The sequence below is a fragment of the Linepithema humile genome, chromosome 3, assembly GCF_040581485.1.
Source record: "Linepithema humile isolate Giens D197 chromosome 3, Lhum_UNIL_v1.0, whole genome shotgun sequence".
In the NCBI taxonomy this organism is placed as follows: Eukaryota; Metazoa; Arthropoda; class Insecta; order Hymenoptera; family Formicidae; genus Linepithema; species Linepithema humile.
In genome coordinates, this window is record NC_090130.1 from 20,823,551 (window position 1) to 20,850,796 (window position 27,246).

At 34.3% G+C, this 27,246-nt stretch overlaps 6 protein-coding genes across 11 annotated transcripts; 4 read left to right on the forward strand and 2 right to left on the reverse strand.

The window, feature by feature from the left end:
• Positions 1–1,444: 1,444 nt before the first annotated feature.
• Positions 1,445–7,372, forward strand: LOC105668731 (splicing factor 1). The gene is made up of 9 exons (XM_012361255.2): positions 1,445–1,873; positions 2,231–2,386; positions 2,982–3,057; positions 4,740–4,892; positions 4,992–5,098; positions 5,225–5,391; positions 5,577–5,735; positions 5,811–6,091; positions 6,206–7,372. Exons 1-9 carry the CDS (start codon positions 1,657–1,659, stop codon positions 6,759–6,761), a joined length of 1,872 nt encoding a protein of 623 aa, XP_012216678.1. The 5' UTR covers positions 1,445–1,656; the 3' UTR covers positions 6,762–7,372.
• Positions 7,373–9,136: 1,764 nt separating this feature from the next.
• On the reverse strand, positions 9,137–10,068 carry ND-B22 (NADH dehydrogenase (ubiquinone) B22 subunit). The gene is made up of 2 exons (XM_012361261.2): positions 9,787–10,068; positions 9,137–9,543 (listed from the first exon to the last, which is right to left on the reverse strand). The coding sequence occupies exons 1-2, from the start codon at positions 9,894–9,896 to the stop codon at positions 9,222–9,224; spliced, it is 432 nt and encodes a 143-aa protein (XP_012216684.1). The 5' UTR covers positions 9,897–10,068; the 3' UTR covers positions 9,137–9,221.
• Positions 10,069–10,616: 548 nt separating this feature from the next.
• LOC136999092 (uncharacterized) lies at positions 10,617–12,779 on the forward strand. Of its 2 annotated transcripts, none has more exons than XM_067352631.1 (4): positions 10,617–10,900; positions 11,212–11,418; positions 11,496–11,631; positions 11,703–12,779. In XM_067352631.1, the coding sequence occupies exons 2-4, from the start codon at positions 11,247–11,249 to the stop codon at positions 12,481–12,483; spliced, it is 1,089 nt and encodes a 362-aa protein (XP_067208732.1). In that variant the 5' UTR covers positions 10,617–10,900; positions 11,212–11,246; the 3' UTR covers positions 12,484–12,779. The 2 variants fall into 2 exon arrangements, with proteins under 2 accessions (XP_067208732.1, XP_067208733.1); XM_067352632.1 differs by having other exon boundaries at positions 10,617–10,856.
• A 1,087-nt stretch (positions 12,780–13,866) lies between these two features.
• LOC105668732 (FAD-dependent oxidoreductase domain-containing protein 1) lies at positions 13,867–17,494 on the forward strand. Its single transcript, XM_012361256.2, has 8 exons — positions 13,867–14,004; positions 14,105–14,215; positions 14,697–14,999; positions 15,203–15,703; positions 15,827–15,972; positions 16,058–16,144; positions 16,766–16,919; positions 17,082–17,494. Exons 2-8 carry the CDS (start codon positions 14,120–14,122, stop codon positions 17,334–17,336), a joined length of 1,542 nt encoding a protein of 513 aa, XP_012216679.1. The 5' UTR covers positions 13,867–14,004; positions 14,105–14,119; the 3' UTR covers positions 17,337–17,494.
• Rel (Relish) lies at positions 17,475–22,961 on the reverse strand. 4 transcript variants are annotated; one of them, XM_067352579.1, is made up of 18 exons: positions 22,778–22,961; positions 21,849–22,001; positions 21,574–21,722; positions 21,323–21,486; positions 21,109–21,247; positions 20,844–20,982; positions 20,579–20,683; positions 20,341–20,452; positions 20,013–20,137; positions 19,657–19,860; positions 19,497–19,558; positions 19,158–19,400; positions 18,952–19,075; positions 18,566–18,822; positions 18,322–18,483; positions 18,133–18,240; positions 17,829–18,065; positions 17,475–17,718 (listed from the first exon to the last, which is right to left on the reverse strand). In XM_067352579.1, the coding sequence occupies exons 2-18, from the start codon at positions 21,982–21,984 to the stop codon at positions 17,611–17,613; spliced, it is 2,574 nt and encodes an 857-aa protein (XP_067208680.1). In that variant the 5' UTR covers positions 21,985–22,001; positions 22,778–22,961; the 3' UTR covers positions 17,475–17,610. The 4 variants fall into 4 exon arrangements, with proteins under 4 accessions (XP_067208680.1, XP_012216675.1, XP_067208679.1 ...); XM_012361252.2 differs by lacking the exon at positions 22,778–22,961 and adding an exon at positions 22,486–22,621 and having other exon boundaries at positions 18,566–18,810; XM_067352578.1 differs by lacking the exon at positions 22,778–22,961 and adding an exon at positions 22,486–22,621 and having other exon boundaries at positions 17,829–18,041.
• Had1 (beta Hydroxy acid dehydrogenase 1) lies at positions 22,624–27,231 on the forward strand. 2 transcript variants are annotated; one of them, XM_012361259.2, is made up of 7 exons: positions 22,624–22,764; positions 24,230–24,545; positions 25,556–25,743; positions 25,943–26,151; positions 26,353–26,510; positions 26,608–26,750; positions 26,855–27,231. In XM_012361259.2, exons 2-7 carry the CDS (start codon positions 24,508–24,510, stop codon positions 27,073–27,075), a joined length of 957 nt encoding a protein of 318 aa, XP_012216682.1. In that variant the 5' UTR covers positions 22,624–22,764; positions 24,230–24,507; the 3' UTR covers positions 27,076–27,231. The 2 variants fall into 2 exon arrangements, with proteins under 2 accessions (XP_012216682.1, XP_067208744.1); XM_067352643.1 differs by lacking the exons at positions 22,624–22,764; positions 24,230–24,545 and adding an exon at positions 25,469–25,485.
• Positions 27,232–27,246: the final 15 nt, after the last annotated feature.

Genomic DNA, 27,246 nt, shown 5'->3' on the forward strand with positions numbered 1-27,246 from the left:
ATTTAACTAAATTTGACGATTTAATTAAAATTTTTGTTAAAATTATAATATATTCTGTAGTTTTCTTATGAATAAAATACAAATAAACAATTATAATCTGTTAAATAAAAAATAGTAATACCGTTACGTGTGTATTTACGGCTCCATGGGACACAAGGAGAAAAAACACACGTAACGTTACGGACGCAATCCCTAGTAACTTTTGCGGACTTCCGGTGCGGATTACGGATTACGGGTTCTATGTGACGCCGGCCTTAGAGTGCCGTCACATACAGCTCGTAATCCGTAATCCGCATCGAAAGTTCGCAAAAGTTATTAGGTATTTCGTCCGTAACGTTACGTGTGTTTTTATCTCCTTGTGTCCCATTGAGTAAAAAGAAACAGGAGGGAGCATATACTAGCCAGGACTAGGTAAATCCGCGGACGGATGTACGTCATGGCAGCCATCTTGAACGACCACTTTTTGAAAGTGAGAGGGAATGCTCGAGCATTGCGGCAAGCGGCATACCGTACGCCGTACGCATTAATATGCAGTGTATAGTCTTTTATGCAACAGTGTATGGAAATAAACGATCAAAATGGTATACTGTAGAGCTTGTGGCATAACAGCAGCAGCTCGAAATCATGGAATAACGTTTCATCGGTTTGTATTATCAACATTAATGAGATTTTTATTTTGGAGATTATAATCATATGTATAGTATTGTGAAATTGTAGATTCACAATAATTACTAAATAATTTTCACTCACAAACAGGTTTCCGAAAAATCCGGATCAAAGAAATGCATGGATAAATTTTTGTAAGGACGAAGGATTTAATATAAATTTAGATTTTAGATTTTAACATTGCTCTTATGGAAATACTGCACGAGTGCAATCCCAATGAAAAACGTCATTAAAATTTGGTATTATTGTTGCCTATTATAGTTATTTTCTTTTAATTGTACATTATTTCCTAATTAAACATAACAAGTCATTCAATATTGGCGCCCTTGAGCGGCCATCTTGAGCGACCACTTTATATAGTCACTTCCGTCCGCACTTTTACGATCAAACGCTCCCTCCTGTTTCTTTTTACCACGGACTAATGGCCGGTTTATGCTTCGGTCTTAAGGCCGGAGCACAGACTTTTACATAAAGCATAACGCATAAGCATAAGGAAATTGATTGGTCCATTTCCTTATGCATTTGCTTATGCTTATATATAGACCAATCAATTTCCTTATGCTTATGCGTTATGCTTTATGTAAAAGTCTGTGCTCCGGCCTTAAGACCGAAGCATAAACCGGTCTTTTGACGAAGTTAGCGATCTAGTACTAGTATAGACATTTGTGACCATTGCACATTACGATATAATACGATTGATCTGATTGGCCATACTGTCCGACATGTTGGTTAACGCGATGACTCACCGATGTAAATGTACCAATTGGCGAGTCCGTTGTACAGAAGCCTTGAGGTATATACGGCTGACGTCCGATTTTACATCCAAAAGAAGTGTGCTAAGTTAGCACTGCTAACGGTGTCTTCATCAATCACACGCCATTTTCTTATTGCATTTAAACTTCCTCGTTATATCTTTTGCCGTTGATACGTGAATATCAACGAGAGTGCGTGCACGACCACGATCCTCGCGGACGCAGCATCATCAGCAGCATGAATCAGCCGCGGAATTTTACATCGCTGTTAAATCCAAGCTATCTGCAGAACGCCCAGCAACAGAATGCCGCGAGTGCGAATACAGCGGCAGCTGCGGCTGCGGCTGCGGCAGCAGCAGCTGCAGCCGTAAGTGCTGCGATTGCAAACGGCGCACAACCGAGTGCAAATACAAACTCTACTATTATAACGCAAAATCGCAAGCGAGAAACGGAGGGTGAGTGTTCCTATAGTTTTCTCTTCCTCCATTTTTCACAATGTTTATCTGTATATTGCAAACATAGATTTCACAATAGAAATTCCTACAAGCAATTTAACATGTGCTTAGTCAAAAATGACATTTGTGGTTTTATTGCTTTCTCTGTCATTGTTTATCTTTGAAGAACCACACTCTATAGTGGAAATAAGTTAAGGCGTTCAAGCATTATCTAAAAAATTTTTCAAAGATTTTACATATATTTTGGTAATAAAATTAATGTATCATGATTCATACACTTTTACAAACATGCGAGCAATGTTTATTTCAATGCCACATTATTCGGATTTTATAACTTAATGATAACATTCTTTGCAGGCGACAGTAAACAGGAGAAAGAACTAAAAGAGATAGAACGTAAGAAGAGGAAAAAGACTAGATGGAGTGGTAGCGAACATGACAAAACATTTATACCTGGGATGCCTACGGTACTACCAACAAATCTGACTCCTGAACAGGAGAGGGCTTACCTCTGTAAGTTTCTTTCATTCCACGTTTATAATATGTTTCCTTTAATAGCCTAATGTGTATGGCTAGGGATTTGTTTTGAACATTTTGCTTCTGTACATAAGTTTTTAAAACCTAATTTATAGAGTAGATGACTATGAATGATGTAAGTATGATATATGTATCAATAAAAATTCAAAATTCTCAGAGGTAAGCATCAAGGCTTCTTGACAACGCATTAAGTCATCAAATTTGGCAAGAGGGATTGCCAACTTTGCTGAATAATTACGAACTGACCATTAAATGCATTTTTAATGCTATAAAGTTCTGTCTCTATAAACAATTTACTATCTAGAACAATTTACCATATCAGAAATACTTGAAATTGTGTATTTCACAGTTTCTTTTTCCTTTTCAGTAATTAATTTCTATATTTAGTAACACATGGCAAGCTTTTAACTTAAAAAAAAAAAAGAAATGAAAATTAAGATGCAATTTAAATATATGCAATACTTTATTACTATTTTGAGACATGCTTATTGTATAAAATGTATACAGTTATGGGAAATTGGCAATATCTAACTGTTGGGGTTTCCGCCCCCTCTAACCCGTTGGTTTACAGTTCAGCTGCAGATTGAGGAAATCAGCAGGAAGCTACGCACCGGAGATCTTGGAATTCCGCTTAACCCTGAGGAAAGGTTTGAAAGAAACTTACATACCAAAAATGAAAGTTACATATCTACAATACCTATCTACTGACCATACAGCAGCCCATAATACAGGAGCCTTAAAGATATCTCTATGGCTCAGGTTCACTTAGTGTGGGAATACCGATGTTGAAAATATTGGGCTTGTTTAGAGCCCCCACGCAACAGAGAAGATGAATGTTGCTAGTATTGGTTTGCCCTAATCAATCTATTTTAATAACTCATTTTTATTAAACACTGCTATGGGATAACGTAATTAAACTCCATGTTCTTAAATGTCATTAAAATTAAAAATTCAGTGCACAGGGTAACAAAATAATAATTGGATATATTCGATTTCTATGTCGAACGTACAGTAGCAGTGTTTAAAGAGCAGTGGGTATTCTAGTTCATATATTTCTTAAATAGATACATTCTTGCACACGTTGAATAGCTCGAAGGTGATCTGTTGCAATCTAATCAGATAATCAGATAAGAATTGCGATATTGGCAATTGACATTCCACTATTGAGCGTTTCATAGTGAATTCAAAAACTTGTGCATGGATCACCTTGAGTGAGATTCTGTTTCTTTATTCAGGCTGCCGTGATTTGCACGGCACAATATTTAAAACTATTATAATATAATAATCTTAATACCAATAGGAAGATCATTAATTAATTTGCCAATCTTTGTTGCTAATTACAATCTTAATGAGCAGATTTCAGGAAAATATCGGTTTATTGAAATTCTTATTTGTACCGTAATGCTGTAACAAAAAATTTAACGTTACTTTCAGGTACAGGTCGTAAATAATAAACTTTCTCTAATAAATTGATTTATTCCAATAGGTTTAACTTTTCCGAGATTTTAGCTGGAACCATTATTTTTATGTCATGTTTTGTGTTTGCGTTAATAATGTATACGACATAGCCAGATATACCGATCGCATTACAACTAATCCAAAAGATTATTTCTTAATAATCACAGGATCTAGATTATAGCAGCTGACATCATACCGATATCTGCCGTGCACAAACGCGCAGTCTTCCAGTGGTTGCCTACTATAGAATACTAAATGTCCAGCTATGCTATATTCGGCAGCGACATAATTTTTCTATTTTTTATTTCAACACCTTGACACTGTTGGGAAATTCTAATATACAGTATTTTTTATAATATCAAACAAATGAATTAAATGATCACATAAGCAAACTGATACCATCATGCAACGACACTTCTAGAACAGTTGCATATACATTTTAATGACTAGCATCCATTGATCAGATGGACGCTGTTGATACAAAATTATTTTTAATAAGCCTTTTTTACAAGTTGTAGCTTTTGCAATGCTGTGAACCAATTTCCAATGCAAGATTATATAATTCTTTTTATTAAATCAATTTAGGATAAAATTTCATAATTTTCTAATATGTTTTTTTTTCAATATAGGCAATATCTCGTTTATAGAGAGACTAAATTACACAAATTAAGAATAACAGGAGAGATTTATATAGCAACAACTTATGCATCAGAATTTGATTACGTTCTATTTCTATAATTCTCTGCTCTAAATCAAGGGTTCTTTCCCACTTATATTCATACAGTCATAGTAGGCTCAGGTTGCTTGTACGCTAGTACCATCTTGATGAAAATTTATATCTTGATATGGTATTGTTGTTTTTATTTTTCAGATCCCCATCTCCAGAGCCTATTTACAGTAGCGATGGTAAACGGTTGAACACAAGGGAATATCGTACAAGACGTAAATTGGAAGAAGAACGTCATAATCTGATTCAGAAGATCCTCAAAATCAATCCGGAGTTTAAGCCACCACCAGATTATAAGTGAGTCATCTCTAAATGTTGCATTACACATTTCCAAACAATTTTATAAAAATATTTATTTATTTTTGTATATTTATATTTATTTTTCTGTTTTTTTAGGCCACCGATTATACGTGTTCATGACAAAGTAATGATTCCTCAAGAGGAACATCCTGATATAAATTTTGTCGGTTTGCTTATTGGACCGCGTGGAAATACTCTAAAATGTAAGTGAGTTGCGTTTTGACAAACTATTGTTGACAAACTATAGTTGACAAACTATTTCCACTGGGCTTACGTAATGCATAAAATTGAAGTTTTCATTTTTATCTTAAAATTGAATATTTTTTTAGCTATGGAAAAAGAAACGGGTGCAAAAATTATAATTCGCGGAAAAGGCTCTGTAAAGGAAGGAAAGGTTGGCAGGAAAGATGGTCAGCCTTTACCGGGTGAGGATGAACCTTTGCATGCGTACATTACTGCGAACAATCTAGATGCTGTGAAAAAGGCTGTAGAACGGGTATGTTTCTCCACGTTTATTTGTAACATTTTGTTTTTTCACAATATTTAGAAGCTCTAACCGTGAAAGAAATTTATAGAAATTAAATATAGACAAAGTATGACATTTACTTTTTTTTATCACTATTTGATAATTGGGATAAGCACAGTGAGAACAATGAGAACTAATTAGATTTATGTCGCTAGATACACGAGATTATTCGACAAGGTGTGGAAGTGCCTGAGGGCCAAAACGATTTACGACGTAATCAGTTACGCGAATTAGCTCTGCTAAATGGAACTTTACGAGAGAACGACGGCCCACGGTGCACTAACTGTGGGGCTTCGGATCACAAATCATGGCTGGTTCGTACATGAATCACGTAACGTTTTTATTGAAAGAATTTCTTGAGAAACTAATTTTTTATTTCGAAATTTTAGTGTCCAGATAAGCCAAACGTAACGAACAACATAGTGTGTTCGAGTTGCGGCGGTGCAGGACACATTGCCCGAGATTGTAGATCGAAAAGACCCGGTCAAGGTGGTCCAGCTGCTGCCGGAATGGGAGGTATGGGCCAAGCCGGAGACAAGGCTAAAATTGATGAGGAGTATATGTCACTTATGGCGGAGTTGGGAGAGGGACCACCACCGGACAGATCGAAGACCGGACAGGCCAGACAGAATCCCAATCCTAATCCAAATTATCCTGGACTTTTCGATAGGTATAAAAAATTCTGCAATCTTTCTCCTCTTTTCGTTTCTATATCACGATAAATTGTATTATATATTTCTTCGAATCTATAAACAGAAATGCAATGATCATTCGTCCTTTTTAGACAACAGCCACCTCGCGCATTGATGGCGGCGCCGGCGCATCCCCCGCCACAGATGATGCAGGGCGGACCGATGATGCCGCCGCCCGGTATGGCGCCGCCACCGTGGAGTCAAGGTGGTGAGGGTATGAACAATATGAACATGCAGTGGCAACCGCCGGTGAGCATGCCGCCGCCGCCTGGTGTGATGCAGCCGCCACCGCCGCCGCCAGGCTCCACTACGCAGCCCAACATTCCGCCATTGATGCCCTGGATGGCTGGCAACAATCAACCGCCACCGCCGGGCCAGATGCCACCCACGCAGATTCCGCCACCCGGAATGGGCATACCGCCATGGCAGCAAGGTCAGCAAGGGCCGATGCGACCGCCACCGCCTGGCACGGCGCCGCCACCGGGCTTCCCCGGCGGCTGGCAGCCGCAACAAATGGGCGGTTGGCCGCCGGCTGCACCGGTTCCACCTCCGCCGCAGCAACAAACTCCCGCACCACCTGGAATTGACTTGAACACGTTACCGACGTTACTGGCGCAGCCACCGCCGCCACCTCCGCCCACTAGTTAGTTCTAAGTGACGAGTCCTGAATGAATAACTGACTTGTGTAACAGGACAATATCGCGCGATAGACAAAAACTGGAAATAGAAAAGGAGTTAGATAACTAATACAGATAGTATGCCGTTGGTCGTTTCAATTTCAAAAGCTACATTTGAAGGGTTAATGGGAAAACGTAAAGGTAGAATAGGTACATTAGTGTTCTTGCAGGAGAATTCGTGTGTGTAGTAGTTGTTTACTATATCTTGTTAGAAATTCCAGAATATACGCGCAATGAATTAAGATTGTATACAGGGTGTCTGAAACTGAACGCACCGTTGAAATGGCACATTTTTTAAATGAAAATTCTAATACAAAACTGTGTACATTTCAGTACAGTGCGTTTGATCTGGGACGCCCTGTGTAAGTAAAACAAATTTGACGTAGAATATAAATATGTTAGATATTTCAATTTTTAATTTAGCAATTAAACAACAAACTTTAATCTGCACACTTCAATCAAATTTCTTGTATGTATGTATTTCTTGTATTCTTGCACGTTAACATTTTTTGTGTGATGCATAAATCTGTTCCAAATAAGAAACTAAAGAGAAACAATATAATTGTCAGTTTTTTTATCTGATCAGATTATCTTCTTTCATCTTTTTATCTTCCACTTTTTTCTATTTTAACTTACTTTTCTCACAGTATTTCATGCACTTTGATTAGAATCTTACATGTGATCGTTATATTCGATAAACAACGCATTGAATAGTAGATATATACACATATACAGAGATATTAGGGATCATATTTAATAATGGAATACCAAGTTTCATCTAGTTATTAATTTTAATTCGTTGCGCTTGGGTTCTGGATTCGGACGTCGCTATCGAAATTGAAACTATCAATGTTTAAGAATTGTAACATAAGTGAAAACATTTATCCACATATTTTATTTATATATAAATAATACGCAAAATACTATCTATACTTACTATAACTTCTAGCGTCAGCGTAAAATATTGTTTTTTTGATCATACTAAAATTAAGAAGGTAAATATAATCTTTGTAACGTTCGTATGAAATTCGAATACAATTTCGACGTATGCCAATTTATTTGCGATTTGGACGTAAAAACTGCCGACGTTCCGAGTCTACGCAAGCGTATTAATGCAGTTTTTTCATCCCAGTATTTTAACCTTTTGACTGCTAACAGCGTCTTTAGGTTTCGACAAAAGTGATTAGTTTTTGGGCGCTCGATAGAATCTCATTTATTGTACTCTATCAGTGTCTTTAAGCACTTGTAAGATATAAAATATTAATCAAAAAATTTATTTCGTGTGCAATAATTAAGTGATCAAATCGTTTATGGGTTTTTTAATACGAAAAACAATCTTGCATTACGCACGAAAGTATAGCATACATTTAGAAGCGACTATTATTTTAACTCGCTCGTGTACAACATACATTGTACTTTTGAGTGTCCCGCAGTCAAGAGGTTAATCAACCTATAAATAATGTAATCCATGAAAGTCAATTGAATTAATCGCGCGCCCAGGCGAATGTTCGTGATATAAAACAAAAATGAATCCTTTAATAACTTTAGATTTAGTTTACCTGTATAATCGAATGTGTAATCATTGCTTCTGTAGAAACATGCTATAATGCCCGAGCGTTCCGATTCTATTTTATTTAGATATTTATATCTGTATTAAGATATTGTCACGATAATGGTCTGACCAGAAACGAACAAATTCACGAAGCTCACGAATGTGTTCGCTGTTGACATAATGATTCAAGGTGGCGCACAGGAATATTGCCGATCCTTAATTCCGCTTAATTGTCATGTAATTTTTTTATGGACGGATATAAGGAGTTCTGTCGCCCAATATTGTCCGGATAGAATGACATTCGAAACCACAAACGTCCAAGCGCAATAATTTCTTACCGTGTTATCTGCGTGTGATAGAAGAAATTAGACGAAGGACCGAAGAGGTTTCAAGTCACACATTGCTTTATATACGCTAATGTTAGTATTATATATTACGTTGAACATATAATGGATAAAATTATATATAAAGAAATCTACTAGAGATTGGCATGTATTCTGATTATATAATAAAAACTCTATGGACAAAAAAGGAAAAAAAAAACGTAATATATATACTGTCATACATTACACGATGAATTTATCTCTTAATTCTGGCACAATTGTTTAACATTTACGTAAGATTTAATTTTTATCGTTGAAAGAATCAAAACTTGCTATTTATATGACAGAACAGAAAATATTACAATATGATTTATATGCAATTTTGAATTTTTTATTGCCATTGAAAATGAAACCTGAATTAATATTTTGTAATAAGGGTATATATATATGTTGTGTTACTTTTTAAAACAATTTTCATAACAATAAACATTATATTACGATATTATCTACAAGTTACATTGCATTGATGTAACATAAATATACATTTTGCAGGTGTTTAGTGATCCTTGATCTTCTTCTCTTCTGGATACGTTTTGTAATACCATTCCTCATATTCATCCTTCATTTTTTCGCGACGCTCAAAGTATTTAGGATACCTAGCTTTTTCTAGAGGATGCCAATGATCCAAGACGTAGTCTGGAACATGGACTTCTCGGCCATATGCTCCTCCTCTGGCTGAATTAGGAAACATTATTGGTTGATAATGTATCTTGGAAAAGAGTTCTTTCTCTCCTTCCTCTAGCAGATGCTTAGCGACACGCATGTCCTTTACATCTTTGTTTTTGTCAAAGCGTTCTCTCATTAGCACAGCTTGGATCCTGTAAAAAAAATACAATTAATGTAATTATAATAAATATTATTAATATAATATCTTCAGAGTGGCTCAAATTAAGTAGAGCTTCTAAGAAACAAATTACAATTATCTTGTGTAGATAGATTTCATTTTAGTTGTACTTTTTATAACTTTTGTTTGTTTCCTCAAAGTTTGGATTTACAATTTCATTCACTTTGTGCATGAAAATATAGATACAAACGAACAGATACTGACAGCTTATGCATACCTGTAATCATGTGTTCTATGATACCAATCCGCCAGACAACGCAGAGAACGCTTATACAGGCGACATACTTTTTGCGAATGCGACACAAGCTCTGAGGGAATATGCGCCATCGTTTTTACTCAGAAATTCACAATTTCTTCCTGAGAAACACCACTTCGCTACATACGATTACATGAACAAATCTGAACACCAATGTCGCCAGACGTGCATATTTGGGCCCCACACGCATGCAACGGAGACCACATTCGTGTACGCTCGGCCGTTCAACTAATAGAAGAGAGCAGACGTACTGTCTTCTTTCTCTTTTTTACCTTTTGAACCGCAATCGCAACCGAGCGGAAACTATTTTTCATTAGGAACTTTATTTTAAAAAATCCTTTCTTCTGGGTTGTTTGACCCTCACACCTTTACCGAATTAAGCACGATAAAATTTATTATACGGGTTATTATACCCGTAACATAATTAATTTTTAGAAAGTTCTTTGTTGCAAAATTCAAAATACGAGTTGTTAAAGAAATTACAAAACGACGTCTTTTTCAGAACGGTTTTAGAATGTCCTAAAAATGTCTTTTATTATGCTTTTAGGATATCTTTAAGACATCTTTATATATATGTATATATTATATATATAATATATGTAAATATGTTATATATGTAATATATGTTATTAGCTGACCAAACAATGCTGACGTCTTGCGAAAGTGATCTGATTACTCGAGGCTAAATTATTCTGATATCCAATAAGAACATGTGTTTCTTAGTAACTTCTACAAGTTAGGAGAATGTTCTTCTGCGACTCGCATTGGCCATCAAAGCGTCCAAAAAACTTGTAAAGATAAAATATCATCTTAATTAAAGCAAAATCTACAACACAGAAATATTTGAAAATGATCAGAGTCGTGCGGTATGTAGGAATGAAGAAGAAAAAATAAAAAAACCAATTACGAGCATTCGACGTAAATAGAACTAAACTTCCGGCGTATCAAAAGGGCGAGATTGCGACGGAAGTACAAGCAACTCGACCGAGGCGTCATTACAACGAACGACAACGTCTACGGCCATTGGACTGGTAAAATCCTTTTTATCATTGAGCGATTTTCGCTGATTTGCGAGGTATTACTTGCGGTCGCGATCAGTCCGGCGTTTTCACGTTCGGTACTGGGCGACGTTACGCCCGTGTGCACAATCGTGCTGTGTTGACGCGCGCGCATCGAAATCTAGCTTGAGTAATTCGTCGATTGATGAATTTCCACGCGAAATATCGCATTACCGCGTCGGGCTTTAGTAATCGCTGGTTTCGCAGTCACCAGCTGAACGACGACGGCGGGAATACGAAAACGATTCTGAGACAAACAAAACACAACACGAATCACATGCCGTATACGAATACTTTATTCTAATTTAATGAATTTTTTTTCTTGCAGGTTAATTATTGACGTCGCCGCGTAACTTCTACGAGATGTCTTCATCAACGGTGCCACCCGATTGCAATCAGATCTCACTGAAGATTATAGAAACTGTTAAGCAACATCCAGTGCTATATTGCACTGAAGTGAAGGGATTGTCAGCTAGATTACAGGAGTTCAAACAGAAAGTTTGGTGTCGCATCTCAGATGAACTCGGATTAGATCGTATGTTTTTTTATGAATGTATCGTTAGTAGGTCTCTCACATGTCATTGTTTGAATTAACGAGATGTTTGTTTACAGCGAGTTTTGTGAGATTAAAATGGAAAAATCTTAGAGATACTTATTGTCGCATACTAAAGATTAAGAATAAAACAGAAGAGGGTCCAAGGAAGAAAAAATGGATTTTTGAAGATAGTCTAAGTTTTTTAAAGTTTCCGTAAGAAATATTTTTAATATTAGTTGAATTCTTGAAGAGTTTTATTTTCTAAACTAAATATATTTTCATAGATGCGAATTGGACTATCAACCGCAGTGTGTAGAACTGACTGAGGAATACATCCAGGAGATAAACTCAGGTGGAATAAGTTCTGAAGGTCTATTAGAACAGTTGGAAGATCGAAATGATGAAGACTACAGTGAATACTTAGAAGTTCTTGAAGAGACAACGGTTAATCCAGTTCAAATAGAAACTGAAACGATAGAAATATTGGACGGTGACGAGCAATTAATCGCTCAGAGTATTGGCGCTGTAGAAGACACATCGCAACAAGATATCGAAACCTATGTCGAACAGATACAAACTAAATATCGAAAAATAGGTCCAAAACGTATAAAAACCGAATCTTCACCCTCAAAAATGTCAAGTTCCTACAATGTAAAAAACTCTTCTTTTAAAGCTCCCAATTCAAATTTTTTTGGTGTTACTACAGTAGGTAATTCTATTTTCACAACAAATTCAACAAATACACCCATCTCATCTACGAAGAAAATGAGCAGTGCAAAGGATAGCGACACCAATTTTGATCAAGTCTATTTAGCACCTGAGACTAAGACTGGTATAGAGCTATTTTTTGACAGCATGGCGCAGACAGTGAAGAAGTTACCACCAAAGGCACAGGCTGATATTAAAATGAATATTTGCAAGATCGTCACGGAAGCAGAAATACAATATTCCGGTCAAAACATATCTCAGGGTACTCGGCAATTCATAGCCCCACCTGGTATGATACCCAAGCTAGTATTAATACCTTGTAATATGATAGATAATGAAAATAAGAATACTAATTGACTAATTGCATATGATTGTAATAGTTTGTGATAATATTTCATAAAATGTTCATATTCCACATAAAATACGATTATTTTAGTTTATCGCATGTGCGTGTATTTTAATGAATAATCAACATTGTATCAGTTGTATTATTTTATGCGTTACTATGAAAAAGGCATATAAGAAGAATATGTGAGATTCATATTGAGGAACATAATTCACTAAATTTTTAGATACCTTAGCAATTTATATAATTTGAAAGTTGTTCTTGTATTGTATATTTTTAAATAAAATGCGGATATTTATATTTCAAATTTATTGTTAATAAAAAACCAGAGTGTAATTTTTGTAAAGAAATATATATATACAGGGTGTCCCGCGAGACTTATCCCATCGGGAACAGGGAGGTAGATGGGATCGAAATAAATATAAAAGTCCTTTACCATTTTACGATATTCGCAATAATAAACGAGATATTAATTTTTACATGTGGACTAATGAGAGCGCGTCGATCCCATCTACCTCCCTGTTCCCAGTGGGACAAGTCTCGCGGGACTGTATAAGGGTGATTCAAAATAACCTGATGTCCGAAGCTTAGTTTTCGAGTTATAATTGAAAATAGGTAGCAACTTACGAGTTCGGTACAACGGGCAGGCAGGGACGCACAACATATAATGAGACTATCAAGTGTTTATTATCGTCTCATGACGCATTGCACCGTCCCTGCCTGTCCATTGTATCGGACTCATAAGTAGCAAACTATTTTCAATTAGAACTCGAAAACTAAGCTTCAGACAAAATTTTGTAAAAGGAAAAATCGTCTCAGAATTCGCTCAAGAATATGGCATTGCAAGGACATCAGGTTATTTTGAATCACCCTGTATATATTTTATGTCGGCGGTGATTGTGCATAAGATGAATTTATCAGATAAGAGAGAGGAACGTCGATGACAAACATAATCATGTTCAAAGATAATAATAATGCGGTATATTTCCACAGATTATCAGCATATTTTTAATTAAAAATTATTATCGCACAGATTAATACAAATAAATAAGATACAATGTACAACATTTATTATACCTATTTCTTTTTTTTTTTATTTTTGAAGGAATATTTTATTGTACATTTATAATATTATTGATTACAATTATTATGAAAATAACAGTATTTTTAAATTATCGTAAAACAAACTCAAAATCTAGTGATTGTTTCCTTGATTAATTTGTGAATATCTTCTATAAGAAAAAACCGGTCATTTCTAAAGTCTCGGTTTTGCCTTAACTTTGCAAAATCAATACATTTCATGTAAGTATATAATAAAATATCGATTCTTACGATAATCGTACTGTCATGTTAAATAACAATTTTCTAAAGATATTAAAAAAATAATTATTATTTGTAACTATATGCGCACTAGGGGTATCGCGAAGCACATGCTGAGCACATGCTTCGTTGGTCTCGTTTTACTACTATAATCTTTTCATAAAATTTATAGTTTTATTATTTTCCAGCTTCCAGGAAAATAATCAGAAAATGTGAGTAAAAATAGTGATAACAATATATTTTTATATTTGTATTGCGTTAGCGTAACTGATAAATGGTGATAACAGTTTCTTAAGAGAGGAAATTTTTCAGTAACAGTCGAGAATTATGAAGATACTGCAACATTTAACACGCGGAAAAAGTGGAGTGGATTTTTTAAAACAATGTTCGGCGATTCAGTTTATAAATTCATCAAGAAAAAAGGTAATTTATGTGCAAATATGTTTGTTAGAGATGATTATAGGTTAGAATATTAAGAGATGATATTTTAGTTAGTAAAATCAATTAAATTGAATTTGACAGTCCATTTTAGCGGTTCCATTGAACGTTTGTTTTTTTTTTTTAAATAAATTTAAATGAATGTAACATCTGTCATAGCGATGATAATTGTAATTAATAATATAGTAATCAAGTAAGCCATGAGTCAGTTACTGTATATCGTTCACTGTATATTTTGCAGAGTTTTATATTTTTTATGATTTATTTTATATTATATAATAATTTTATATACGTCTTATATTTAAAATCATATTTTTCTCTTACGTATATATTACTCTTTAGGAAAGTTTAAAAAAAGTTCTAGGACAGACAAAAGTAAAACAAATTTAAAAACTATAATCAAGTATAATAAATCATTATTTTTAAATATAATTTATAATATATGTTTGTTGTATTAATTTTACAGAGTTCAGAGATCAAAAACAACAATGAAGAAGAGAAATATAAAAATTTTGTAGACACAATTACTCCAGGAGAAAAAATGCTGAAAGGTTTGAAACAAGAGTGGAAGAACTTCAAAAGATTATTATCACCTAATAGGGAGTTCTCTGATTTTCAAACTTTCTGGAAAGGACCGGAGATAATTCCTACTCATTGTGATATACTCATTATTGGCGGTGGTGCAATAGGCAGCTCGATAGCATACTGGCTAAAGCAGAAGGTTTACAGAGAAGAGTTCAATGTTGTTGTAGTTGAAAAAGATCCTACGGTAAGATATAAATTTATATATTGTTTTGTTTAATCCTTTGAGAAAAGGTCATTATAATCTGTTATTTTTCAAATCTAACAGATTTATATTGAGTAATTTAGAAAGATACATAAATATCAGAGATAGTAAAAATTGTCCAAGCATAAAAAAAATGCTCCTGAAAAAGTTAAGTTAAAAAATATATTTAATATTGATTATTTCAGTATGCCAAGGCTTCTACAACTCTTTCGGTGGGTGGCTTGCGCCAACAGTTTTCCCTTGAAGAAAATATTGAGATGTCACTGTATGGTGCAGAGTTCGTGCGAAATGTTAATGAACATTTAGGTATTCCCGGAGAGCCACCCATCGAATTGAATTATCATCCCTACGGCTACTTGGTATTGGCGACTGAAGCAGGTGCTGAAACTTTAGTGCGAAACTCCAAGCTGCAGAACTCTCTGGGAGCGAAAAACGTAGTTCTCACCGCAGAGAAGCTGAAGCAGAGGTTTCCCTGGTTAAGCACTGACGGAATCGCGGCAGGCTGCCTCGGACTGGAAAAGGAAGGATGGTTCGATCCTTGGTCTTTGTTATGTGCTTTAAAAAGGAAGGCTACTTATTTAGGCGTTCAGTATGTCAACGCCGACGTTAAGGCTTTTCAGTATGTGCAGGAACCAGGAACTTATGAACGTGATATGACTCCTGCTAAAAAGTTAAACAATGTAGTTGTGAGTATAAATATATAACATTCATGTATTTATATTTATAATGTGCAGATCGTGTGATTAATTTTGTCCATAAAACATTTTGTATAACTTGTTATATTTAATGTAGGCAAATATGTTTTGTAGGTCAAAACGAAGGACGGTGAGATTAAGAAAATAGAGTTTTCCTCAGTTATTATAGCTGCAGGTGCATTTAGTGGGGACGTAGCTGAATTGGCTGATATCGGAATGGGCAAAGATCTATTATCTGTACCTTTGCCCGTGGTACCCAGGTAATTTTATTTAATGTTGAAAATCTCGAATTTTGTTACTTCTCGCTTTTTTATTTGTTATTATCGAAAAGCCTTTTTCTTGCAGGAAAAGATATGTGTATTGTTTCCACTGTCCTAATGGACCTGGTTTGAATACACCTTTAACGATTGATCCTTCTGGTGCATATTTCAGGTAGTACTCTAAATACATTTCTAAATATACAGGGTGTCCCATTTTAAAAACCCCACGTGACTTTAGTTGCTTTCAAGAAAAAATATGTAATTTGCAACATGCAACTACATACTTTTTTTTAAAACCAATGTGTTTTCTTTATACCAATTCATTTGTCTCATTATTTTGTGCATAAAAGTATTAAGATAACATTCTCAAAAACTGAATGTTTTACAAGATATTTTGTATTTTATGTCAAAATGCTGTAACTTTCAAGCCTTATAACTCGAAAAGTACTTAATGGAAAATAACTTCATTATAGTGTTTTGAAAAGCTCTTGACACCAGCTATTAAATTTTGGAATAAAAAATAGGGTGTTCTATTTAAAAAAACAAAGTTGACCTCTATATGACCTTGGCATGTACACCCTAGGTTAAACCAATGTCATCATCGGATATCCCCCTCCAAACCCAACAACTTTGGTCTAAATCATTTTTCTTGAAAATGTCTCTCTGAAAAGTTATTCACGTGGGGTTTTTAAAATGGGACACCCTGTATATAATATTAGAAGCGAAATAGATTGAATAAAGATAAACAAATGAAATAGTAATATTAAAGTAATAAGTTTGAAATGCTTTTTAGGCGAGACGGTCTGGGAGGCTGTTATATTGCCGGAAAATCACCAGAATTCCACGAGGAGCCGTCAATTGATAACTTAGATGTTGATCATGAATTTTTCGACAACCAAATATGGCCTCTACTCGCCAACAGAGTACCAGCATTTGAGAGTTTGAAGGTACATTTTCTCCTTATAAAAAAATGCGTTATATTGCCTTTAAGATATTCGTTCATCTTACAGATGCAATCGATCTGTAAATCTTAAATGTAGTATAATGCGCTGAAAACACTATATTTTCCTTTTCTACAATATATATTTTTATTATCGTATTATTCACAGATACAGTCGGCATGGGCTGGATATTACGAGTACAATACTTTCGACGAAAATGGTATTATTGGTCGGCATCCTTATCATCGTAATGTGTATATAGCAACTGGCTTCAGCGGACACGGTATCCAAAAAGCACCCGCGGTAGGACGTGCGATATCAGAGTTGATCTTGAACAGACGTTACATAAGTATAGACTTGTCTAAGTTAGGTTTCGAAAGATTCTTAAAATTGGAACCTATAAGAGAAGCAAATGTCTTTTAGATATTTTAATGCTAGTTGAAAGTAATCTTGTTTTTTTTGTATTTAAATGTATATAATTAAAAAGAATGTATAAATACAATTATACTTGTAATATATGTGTAAATATAATTAAAATCTAACGGATTTAAAATTTATAAATAAAGCGAGTGATATCTTTATTTTATCGTCCGAGTACATTAAAACAGCACCAGTTTATATTTTTATATTACACAATATTGCAATGTTATAAATTATTCAACATTGTCAATGGACATAAAACTTTTAAATACGAGTCTCATGTTTCCCGTAGCGACAAAATTTGTGACAGGTATGCGGCAGCATCTTCTAAAGCCAAATCATACAGTAGAGCTCGCAGTTGATCGAGGGTGAAGTTGGTTTGTATCTACAAAGAAATAGAAATTTCATAATTTAATCTATATATCATTGAGAATGTGCACTCGAAGGAGCGCAAAACTCATGCAAAACAATCGATGAAGAAAATAAGAATCTCACGCAAATGTAACTCAAAAGAAGCAACGTTGCATTGTACGGGTGTTCGACAGATTCCAATAAATAATCGATGCTGAGGTACTGGGCCAATTTTTTCCATCCATTCGTTTCGGTTAAAATAGTTGCTAATTGTTTCTCCTGATCCGCATCCAGCCAATCTTTCTCTTCATTAGCGACTTGCTCTTCCTTTTTGTATCCAATTGATTCATCTAACAACTTATTGGAGACAAATTGTAAAATCTGCAAAATGCATTTTTGAAGAAATACGTATACACTCTATAATAAAGTATATTTTTGTTCACCGTACTTCTGGATTGTTCGAAGCTAAATCGAAAGATGACTGTCCGATATATTCTTCCTTGTCCGCTTCGTTGTCGTCCGCTTCAGATTTTATATCTAATGTTTCGTCCATAATCTATTATGAAAATAAAATCGAGTGTAATGAAAACTGTTTAAATACATTATGGAATTTGTTTGTGAGTAATCGTAAACCTACCTTGTTTTCGTTGTGCTCGCGATTGTAATTCCTTAAGTATGGATCAGCTCCATACTCCAACAAAAGGTCACATAATTCTTTAGCAATTGCTCCGGGTGTAACTACTGCGGCGTGTAGTGCCGTGTTTCCACTATAGTTCCTTTTATTTACATTTATTTTGGTCTGTAAAAGTCAAGAATATTAGTGTAACATTAATAGTTTTTATATGAGAAAAGAAATATTTTTAATAAATACGGAATCTCACGTTTTTCAACAGGTATTCAACTATGTCCTTGTGACTACCTTCGACTGCCAAATGCAAAGCAGTTCTTCCATGAGACATCTCGGTATTATGTACGTCTGCACCTGCTTTGAGAAGAGCGCGCACTGCGTAACATGAGCCCGCTTGAGCAGCTAATAACAAAGGCGCCCACCCGGAATCTGTATTTGCTTCAAGGTTGATCTTTTTGTCACTCAATAAAACATCAACGCATTCCTTTGCTTCCGGAACTAAAATTGCATCTTTAATTTACTTATAGAATTTTAGCATTATCTTTATCTCTATTATTTTTAACTCAATTTATAAATTGAAATGTTTCACTAATTTCTATTTACTAAATTTTGCTTTTATATTCTTAAATCGATACGTACATCTTACAGCTCTGTGTAGTGGCATTTGTCCATAATGGTCCACTGCATTTGTATCGGCATTAAGCATGAGCAGTGCTTTTGCAATTTCCGGTTCGTCTAACGTAGCAGCATAATGCAACGGAGTCTGCGGCATAATACAATGTATTGAAGTAATTCTTGCAATTGTTACAAAAGAAGTGTAAACCTATCAGTGTTCAAAAACTTACTTTGCCTGAACTGTTTTGAATATTCACTACCTCTTTAGCGTCTGATTGTAGAATGCTCATTAACATTAAAAGATGCTTTGCAGTGTCTTTTTGTCCGTGTCGAAGGGCACAGTGTAATGGCGAATCACCATAACTTGTTCTGTCTTTGAGTGCGTTCATTATAATATCCTTTGCTTTATTTGGCTCCACTTTGACTTTCTTCATTGTGTCAGCAACAACATCTTTGGCGAACGATTTCTCATCCTGCAGAAACAAAATGTAAAATGACAATAATAAAGATTGCAATTGTAAATATTTATCTTGTACGTCGCATGCATTGCATTTGAAATTAATACTTGCCTTTCTAGTCGGTGCTCCGTCAACAGTCAATTCTTCGCTATTCTGTAAAAACTTCTCGTAAACTGCAAAAAATTTAATTCCCATTGAGCATGATTTATTTCTTAAATATGTAAACTTGAGATAAATGAATTTATTTTTATATGTACAAGTCGACACTTACGATCTAATTCTACACTTATGTTTGCAACGAAATCCTGGAACTCAGCAGAAGGGCATCTCTCCTCTAATATCTTTTTAATTTCTCTAGGCATTTCGAAACTTTCATTGCCTGTAGACATATTTGTTACTGGCGTAGGTATATTGTTAACTGCCACTTGTGTCAGTTCCTCACTATTCGAATAAGAGACTCGCGTTCTCTTCCTACCTGGAATTGCAAGATTATTATAATTAGATGTTGAAAAAGTCACACTAAAAAAAGAAACACGGGAGAAAAGAACGTAAAGTAAAATAAAAAAGGGGGGTTCAATATTTCACAATTAATAACAAAAATAACGTTAAACATTATAATTAACTTACTTATGCGATCGCTGGGTTTATAAGTAAATTGGAGTGCGTCTGAAGAATCTAAATCTGATGGACGTTCCAGACGAATAAAGACTTCCTTCGGAGAAGTGATAGTTAAATCCTTGTACGGTGGAGTCCTAGAAACACAATGAATCATATACATCATAAAATGTTTGGCGTTATATGAAGTCTGACAATAAAGTTTTAGAAATTAGTTTACAAAACATTTTGTTTGAAAAATTATAATAATCAGCCGATCTCTATAGTCCCGTTGGGATTGCGCGTATGGCATTGGTGAACTTCATTGTCAGATTTTGTATATTTATCCCAATTTCCATACCGAAATACCACGGCGAATTGATGATGAACATCTAGCTCTGAGAAGCGGCCATAATCGGACCAAATCTCAACGTTGTCATCGTTTAATTCAAAAAATTTTATTCTTAGGTTTTCTGCAAAATAGTATATATATATATATATATATATATATATATATATATATATATTATCAATATATATTATTGAGAAAAGATACACACACACCTAATTGAAATACTAAATAAAAAATACAAACTTACTTTTCGACACTTTCTCTACAAGCATAAACACCTCTTCCCCACCTTCGCAACTGCTAGTATATTTATCAATTCTGCATATTTTGAGCTCTCCAGTTAATGCGCTTTCTATTAACATTTTAATATCAAATCATTGCATTATCATCAGCTAGCATCATATTTATATAAATAACATATCAAAACAAAATTAAAATAAAAATATAATTTTCAATATAATTTTTTTCCAGAAAGGTTCCAGATTTTATGAAGATAAATTATTTAAACTTACTTAGATTATTGATTGGATTACTATAAACCGGATTTGTGATCGGCTTCAGAATATTTCCGTCTTTGATGAATCCTTGAAAACAGAGGGTAACGCTATTTAAATTCATAGATTTCTGATAAACTTCCGCATCAAATTTTATCTGTAATCGACGAGACACTTTTTAAACAGCATATTAAAGCTAGTCGTCATTTATTTCTCTAAAGATAAAAATATATATCTAATCGTATGAATCATTTTTAGGATGATAAACAGAATTAAAATCTACCTGTGCTTCATCGCGAACACTGAGAATAGCATTTGGATTTACATGTTTGCGCTTCTCCAGAGCTTTAAAGCGCAATTTTCGTATTATTTCATCCTTCACAAATTTTCTCGCAGTGTGTATTATGCCCATAGAACTAAATCTGAAATAAAAACATGTATAGTGCTAAGGGTAAGATAAAGCTCGACATGTTATGCAGTGGAACATATAGACTTACTCAGCTATAAAATTATTCTCTTGAGAAACTTCTATATCATGCGGATCGTCTGAATCCGTATTGTTTTTTCGTCTCACTAATCTATGAGCGTGCGGTAACCGGTTTTCCTCGTCGCTTGTAACCAATGTGCACCGTATTATCGCGTTCTCCGTAAAATCATGTAACTACAATAGTAACAACATAGCAAAGATTAGTCTAGATAACTTTATCTAAATTTCTTGATAATTCTGCTTGCAATTTTGAGCATTTACTTGAACTGTGGGTACGTTGGATTTATTTCGTCTGCGTCCACTTCCAACCAAGGTCCCATGTGTCCCGATCATCTCAGATATGTACCGAAATCTGAATTTTTCCACTGGTTGCACCAAGACGCTGATGTATGGTTCGCCAAGTAATGTCACTAAAGTTTAATTTAGATTAATTAAGTATAACTATTGCAAAAATACTATATCAAATTTTATATTCATAGCAAGCACAAATCAGTTCTATGCTCTTAAATAAACTAATTAAAAATCAGGATTTATACCTGTATTACTGTAAACATAATCTAAAGGCGAGACAATGGAAGATGACATCGGTGATACATCAACCATGTCATTAGATGAGGAGTTACTATTGTATGGGCTTAGATCCATATTATCCATATTATCCACATTATCCATATTCACTGGTGTTAAATCTGAAAAAAATGCAAAATATAAAATCTCAAATAATACATAATCAGAAATTAATTATTTTGTATATGCATAAGCATTGTCAATTATTTTTTATACCAATTTTTGTAATTATATAAATGTCTTAATAATTTTAACAATGCACATGAATGATATTATATATAACATTATATATTACAAATATTATAAAAATATCAGAATAACAGAAAATGACAGCAGATACTTGAAGAATATGTAGCAATTATCTAATAAACTGTACAAAAGTCCTTTGCAACTAATTTTGCCTGGTTGCCACGTTATGTTTTAAAATCTATCAATAAGCTGAAAGCGAAGACGTCACATGATACGTTAAAATACGCAACCAAAATATTTATAAAGTCATATATCATTAACAATCGTTTGTATCTGCGATGCTATGAGTACGATTTGTCGCGCAGAACGAAACACCCGCGCGATTTCGAGGCGCAGACTCGTATTTGCTCGTATTACCGTTGAATGAGATGTACAGGTCCATGTCATCCATAATAGTATTTGGCGTCAGGACACTCCGTATCGCCATGTTAAAGTTCTCGAACGCGTCCGGCATCTGAACGATTTTTCCTCGCGAATTAAAGTACACACGATAAATGCGTTAAATTCGCGAAGCTATCTCGCGCGAGCCACCAAGTGTCAAACCTCGTGGTTAAAAATCAGTGTCAGTGTCGAACTGCGGTCGGACTGCTGGAGTTTCAGGAGCTCGTCCCGATAACAGCGCGGTTTGTCGCACGAGCAAGTTACTCACCAAGCGCATTTAATCAACTGATTTAATTTCTGAATGCGTCAGCGACGTAACCTCGATGACTGTCGCAGGGTCTTCCCCGGAGCGCATATGCGCGCTGACCAATCAAAAGATATATGGATTTTCCACAATGAGAAACGTGGCGCGCAATGCCTCTATGAAACGCGCGCATTCAGAAAGTTTTCATAATTCTGTTTTCTAAAATTTTACAAACGATTAGAGATTTCGATTATTTCATACTTTAATATTTTGGATATTAGATTCATTTTCCAAACCAATTCTTTGCGTACCATATTTGAGATCTCGTAGAAAGCATTGCAGCAATCGAGTTCCGAGATAATTATGGAACATTATTTAGAATTAACGAAATTTACGATGATTAGAGCTATTTTCTTTTTTTTACAGATTCTGTCCTTTTCTGAGACACAGTATTACGCTTTCTGCTTTCCATTTTCTTAAATATTTTATTTTAGTTTCCATAAAAGCTTCCAAAATGTGCCATGATCGATGATATTTCTTTCATAGCATATTAAATCTGGCTTATTGGAATTTGCCCACTGATCTTTATTGAGCAATAGAAACCAGTTAAGCAAAGTAATGAACGTAGAACGTCACTTGACCTCGCAAACTCTTGATTTTTTATTCAGGCTAAAGAATAACATAAATAATTTTTATTAATTCTGATTAACAAAACTCAAAATTAATACAATTTGCTTAATCTATATAAATAGAACTGCAATTTTATTATAAAAATGCTAGATTTATTGTAAAGATTTTGAAAACGACACATAATTATTCATTTATTAAATAAAAGAAAAAAACATTAAAAAATTTTGAAAGATAAGAGATATTAATATTACAAAATCTTAAGAACTGTGTGAATAATATTATTACAAAAATTTTATAGGCACTGAGAACATTTTATGTTCTCCTCACTGTTCATTAGTGAAAATATGTCATAGCAATTGCTTATTTTATCTCCACATGATGTATTAATTGTTCTCTTAATATGCTTTTATTATAAGCTCTTTAAATTTTCCAACGAAAAACTCATTTAATTAATTTCGCGGAAATTAATTTTTACGTCAAATATTTGATAATGCCGGTGTAATTATTAATTTTTCTTATAAATAAATGAGCCGCTCAGAAGTCAAATTGATTAACTCCACTTTTTGCAATTTTAGTATCAAAGCACTTGATTGATGCTTAAGTTTTCATAAACAAAAAAAACTGATGGAGTTTTGCAATAAATTTTAGTGCGTGTCCAATACAATATATTTAATATCAAATTTTTTATAAAATAAAAATTAGACGCATTAAATTAAATTGTTAGAGATGCTTTCATTAAGTAATTGCATTCAACATGTGTCAGAAGTAAACTGATCTTGTTGAAAATATTTTTTTACCTCACAGGAGGAACGTAATTTAAGATTATGTAATTTAATTTATTTTTAGTAAAATAGACGCAATTGTTGACTTACCACACTCTTACTTACTTACACTCCCAGTTACTCGCTATAACTCGTTATAGTGAGTGCACACACAAACAAGATAAGCATATTGTGATATGCGGTAAACATCTATGACGGTGACTTTAGTGTGCATGGAGGGGGACTGATAGTGTGAATGTATATATATTTGCTCTCCAACCACATCCAAGAGTGTTAAATTTTATTCGTAACACGGCTCGTAGAGCCACTTCCATAATCACCTGATTAATCCATCCAATAACAATGTCAACTAAAAACGAAAAGATTGGAATCATCGGCAGGTAATTAATCATAATTTAATTTAATTTGCACATGATAATTAATATCCATTTCTATTTTATTTAATAATCAATGCAATTTTCACAAGTAATATCGATTGTAATGAGCAATCGCAGCAGTCATTTAAAATTATATCATTTATATTATTTTTTTCCAATTGTATCTTGTTGCTGATATGATTATGACGCGTTATGTTAAATTAGTGTTAAGATTGTTCGAGAATTACATTAGTTTTTTATAATGCGAAAACCGTTTTCTCTCATAATTTTGCTCAATCTTTTTTATTATTTATTATCGTTTCAAAAAGTATATTCCATTAAAAAATTGATCTTTAGTTATATAATATTGACTACATAAAATGTGCGCTTTAATCAACCTTTGAATCAACCTTGAAAGGATCATTTAGAAAGAACTGATATTTTTGCAATACATAATGAATCACATCGAACAAACAATAACTCATCGATAAATAAAAAAAGCATCACTAATTTAGAACGGAAATATAAAGAGAGTTTATTTCTATCTAATATGTTCTTTTAATTTTAATTATTTATTTATAATATTTATTATTAGCGTATCTTTTAAAACGAACTTTTATTTCGGCGTTGATATGTAATATTTATCATTTTGCCAATCGATTATCATATCATCGATTTTTAAATTGTTAAATGAATTTTTTCTTAATTAAATAAACTTTTAGCAAGTTATAATCATCGAAAGATAAGATAACGCACGGAAGCGTGACAAACAACGTGTTGCAGTTATATAGAAATATAGAATGATTACTTGCAATCGTTTCGTAAAAGAGATAAATAAAGCCAAGAAAAAAAAAATTATTGGAAATTGAATATATCAGAATTTTGCAATGAAATCTAACATGTGTTATAAGTTATAACAAACGTCCACTTGATAAGAGAGATAAAAATCTCAATAAACACACAAGTATGGATTACCTGAATACTTTTTCTTCGTGAGATTATCATATTATGTTAATCTTAATATTTTATTTCAGCGGCTTAATTGGGCGCAGTTGGGCGATGCTCTTCGCCAGCGTGGGATACCAAGTGACCATTTATGATATCGTCCAGGATCAAATTAAGAAAGCCTTAGAGGATATTCAGCAGCAATTGAAACGGCTTGAAGCTGATGGTCTTCTCCGCGGTGTATTAAAGGCGGATCAGCAATTTAAACTAATAAAAGGTCCGAGTTTGCTTGTATTTTTCCTCGATTTGTTATTGCTGTAATCGCACCCTATTTGCCATGAAAATGATTACATGAAATGATCATATAAAGATCATAAAATGATTAAATAATCATGAGAAAGACTCAAATTAACAGCAATTTTTTAAAAATTGATAGGATACCGTAGGATGACTTTTAATTGAGGATTTAATTGTAGGATCGTCCGATTTGGCGGAAACCGTGAAGGGAGCAAAACTGGTCCAGGAATGTGTGCCGGAAAATCTTTCGTTGAAGACGAAGCTCTACAACGATCTCGACAAGATTGTCGACAACAAGGTGATCTTGTCCTCCTCGACGTCCACATTCCGGCCGTCTATTTTCAGCGAGAAGCTGAAACATCGCGAGCAAATTATAGTCTCCCATCCTGTACGTAAACTATTTTTACAATTAACTGACAAACATAAAATGTAATCTATCGGAACAAAATTTATAAGAGTTATGCCGAATCATAAATAGCTTCCAATGTGTAGATAACAATTTTTTCCGAACACTCGATTTTGCTAAAAAATAAATTGGAAATTATATTTACATTATTTAATTAATTATATATTACATACTATTGTACAGGTGAATCCTCCTTACTATGTGCCGCTCGTGGAGATAGTGCCAGCTCCATGGACACGTTCTGACATTCCCGAGAAGACAAAGGCTATCATGACCGAAATCGGCCAGAAACCTGTTGTCTTCAGCAGGGAGATCGACGGTTTCGCGCTCAACAGAATACAGTACGTAATTGAATATTGTCACCCGTATGAACTATTTGGGCGATCATCATCGTAACTGTCTCGTGACACTTCACATCATGCAAGATTATATCGATAGGTATGCGATCTTAAACGAGGCCTGGAGATTGGTAGCTGACGGAGTGCTAAGCGCTAAAGATGTTGATGCGGTGATGAGCGAAGGTCTTGGAATGCGCTACGCCTTCCTCGGTGCCTTTGAGGCTGCGCACTTGAATGCTGAAGGTAAGCTAATCCATGTACAAAGAAAGTGCCATTAAGTTGTCTGCAATAGAAGAATCAATAAACAAACAAGTTTTTTTTCTATATTGTGCTATATCGTTTTACAGGCATGAAGAAGTACTGCGAAACGTATAACAAGTCAATCTACGACGTGAGCATGACTTTCGGGCCAGTGCCGAAATTCGTGGGCGAGATGGAAGAGAAGATCAGTAACGAGTTAAACGAGATGTGTCCGCTTGACAAACTACAGGAACGTAGAGCGTGGCGCGACACTGCTCTAACGAAGTTGTCCATACTCAAGAAAGAATTGAATCAGCCCAAACAATGAAAAGATATTTGTACATATTGCTGCCAAAAACCTTTCGCGAAACACACCTATACGTAACATAAAATAATACGAACAATACAATAAAATTCATTATAAAAAAATTGTTATATTGACTGCCTAAAATAAAAGAGTTGTACACTGGTTAAAATCGATAAACTGTTTTAAAACTTC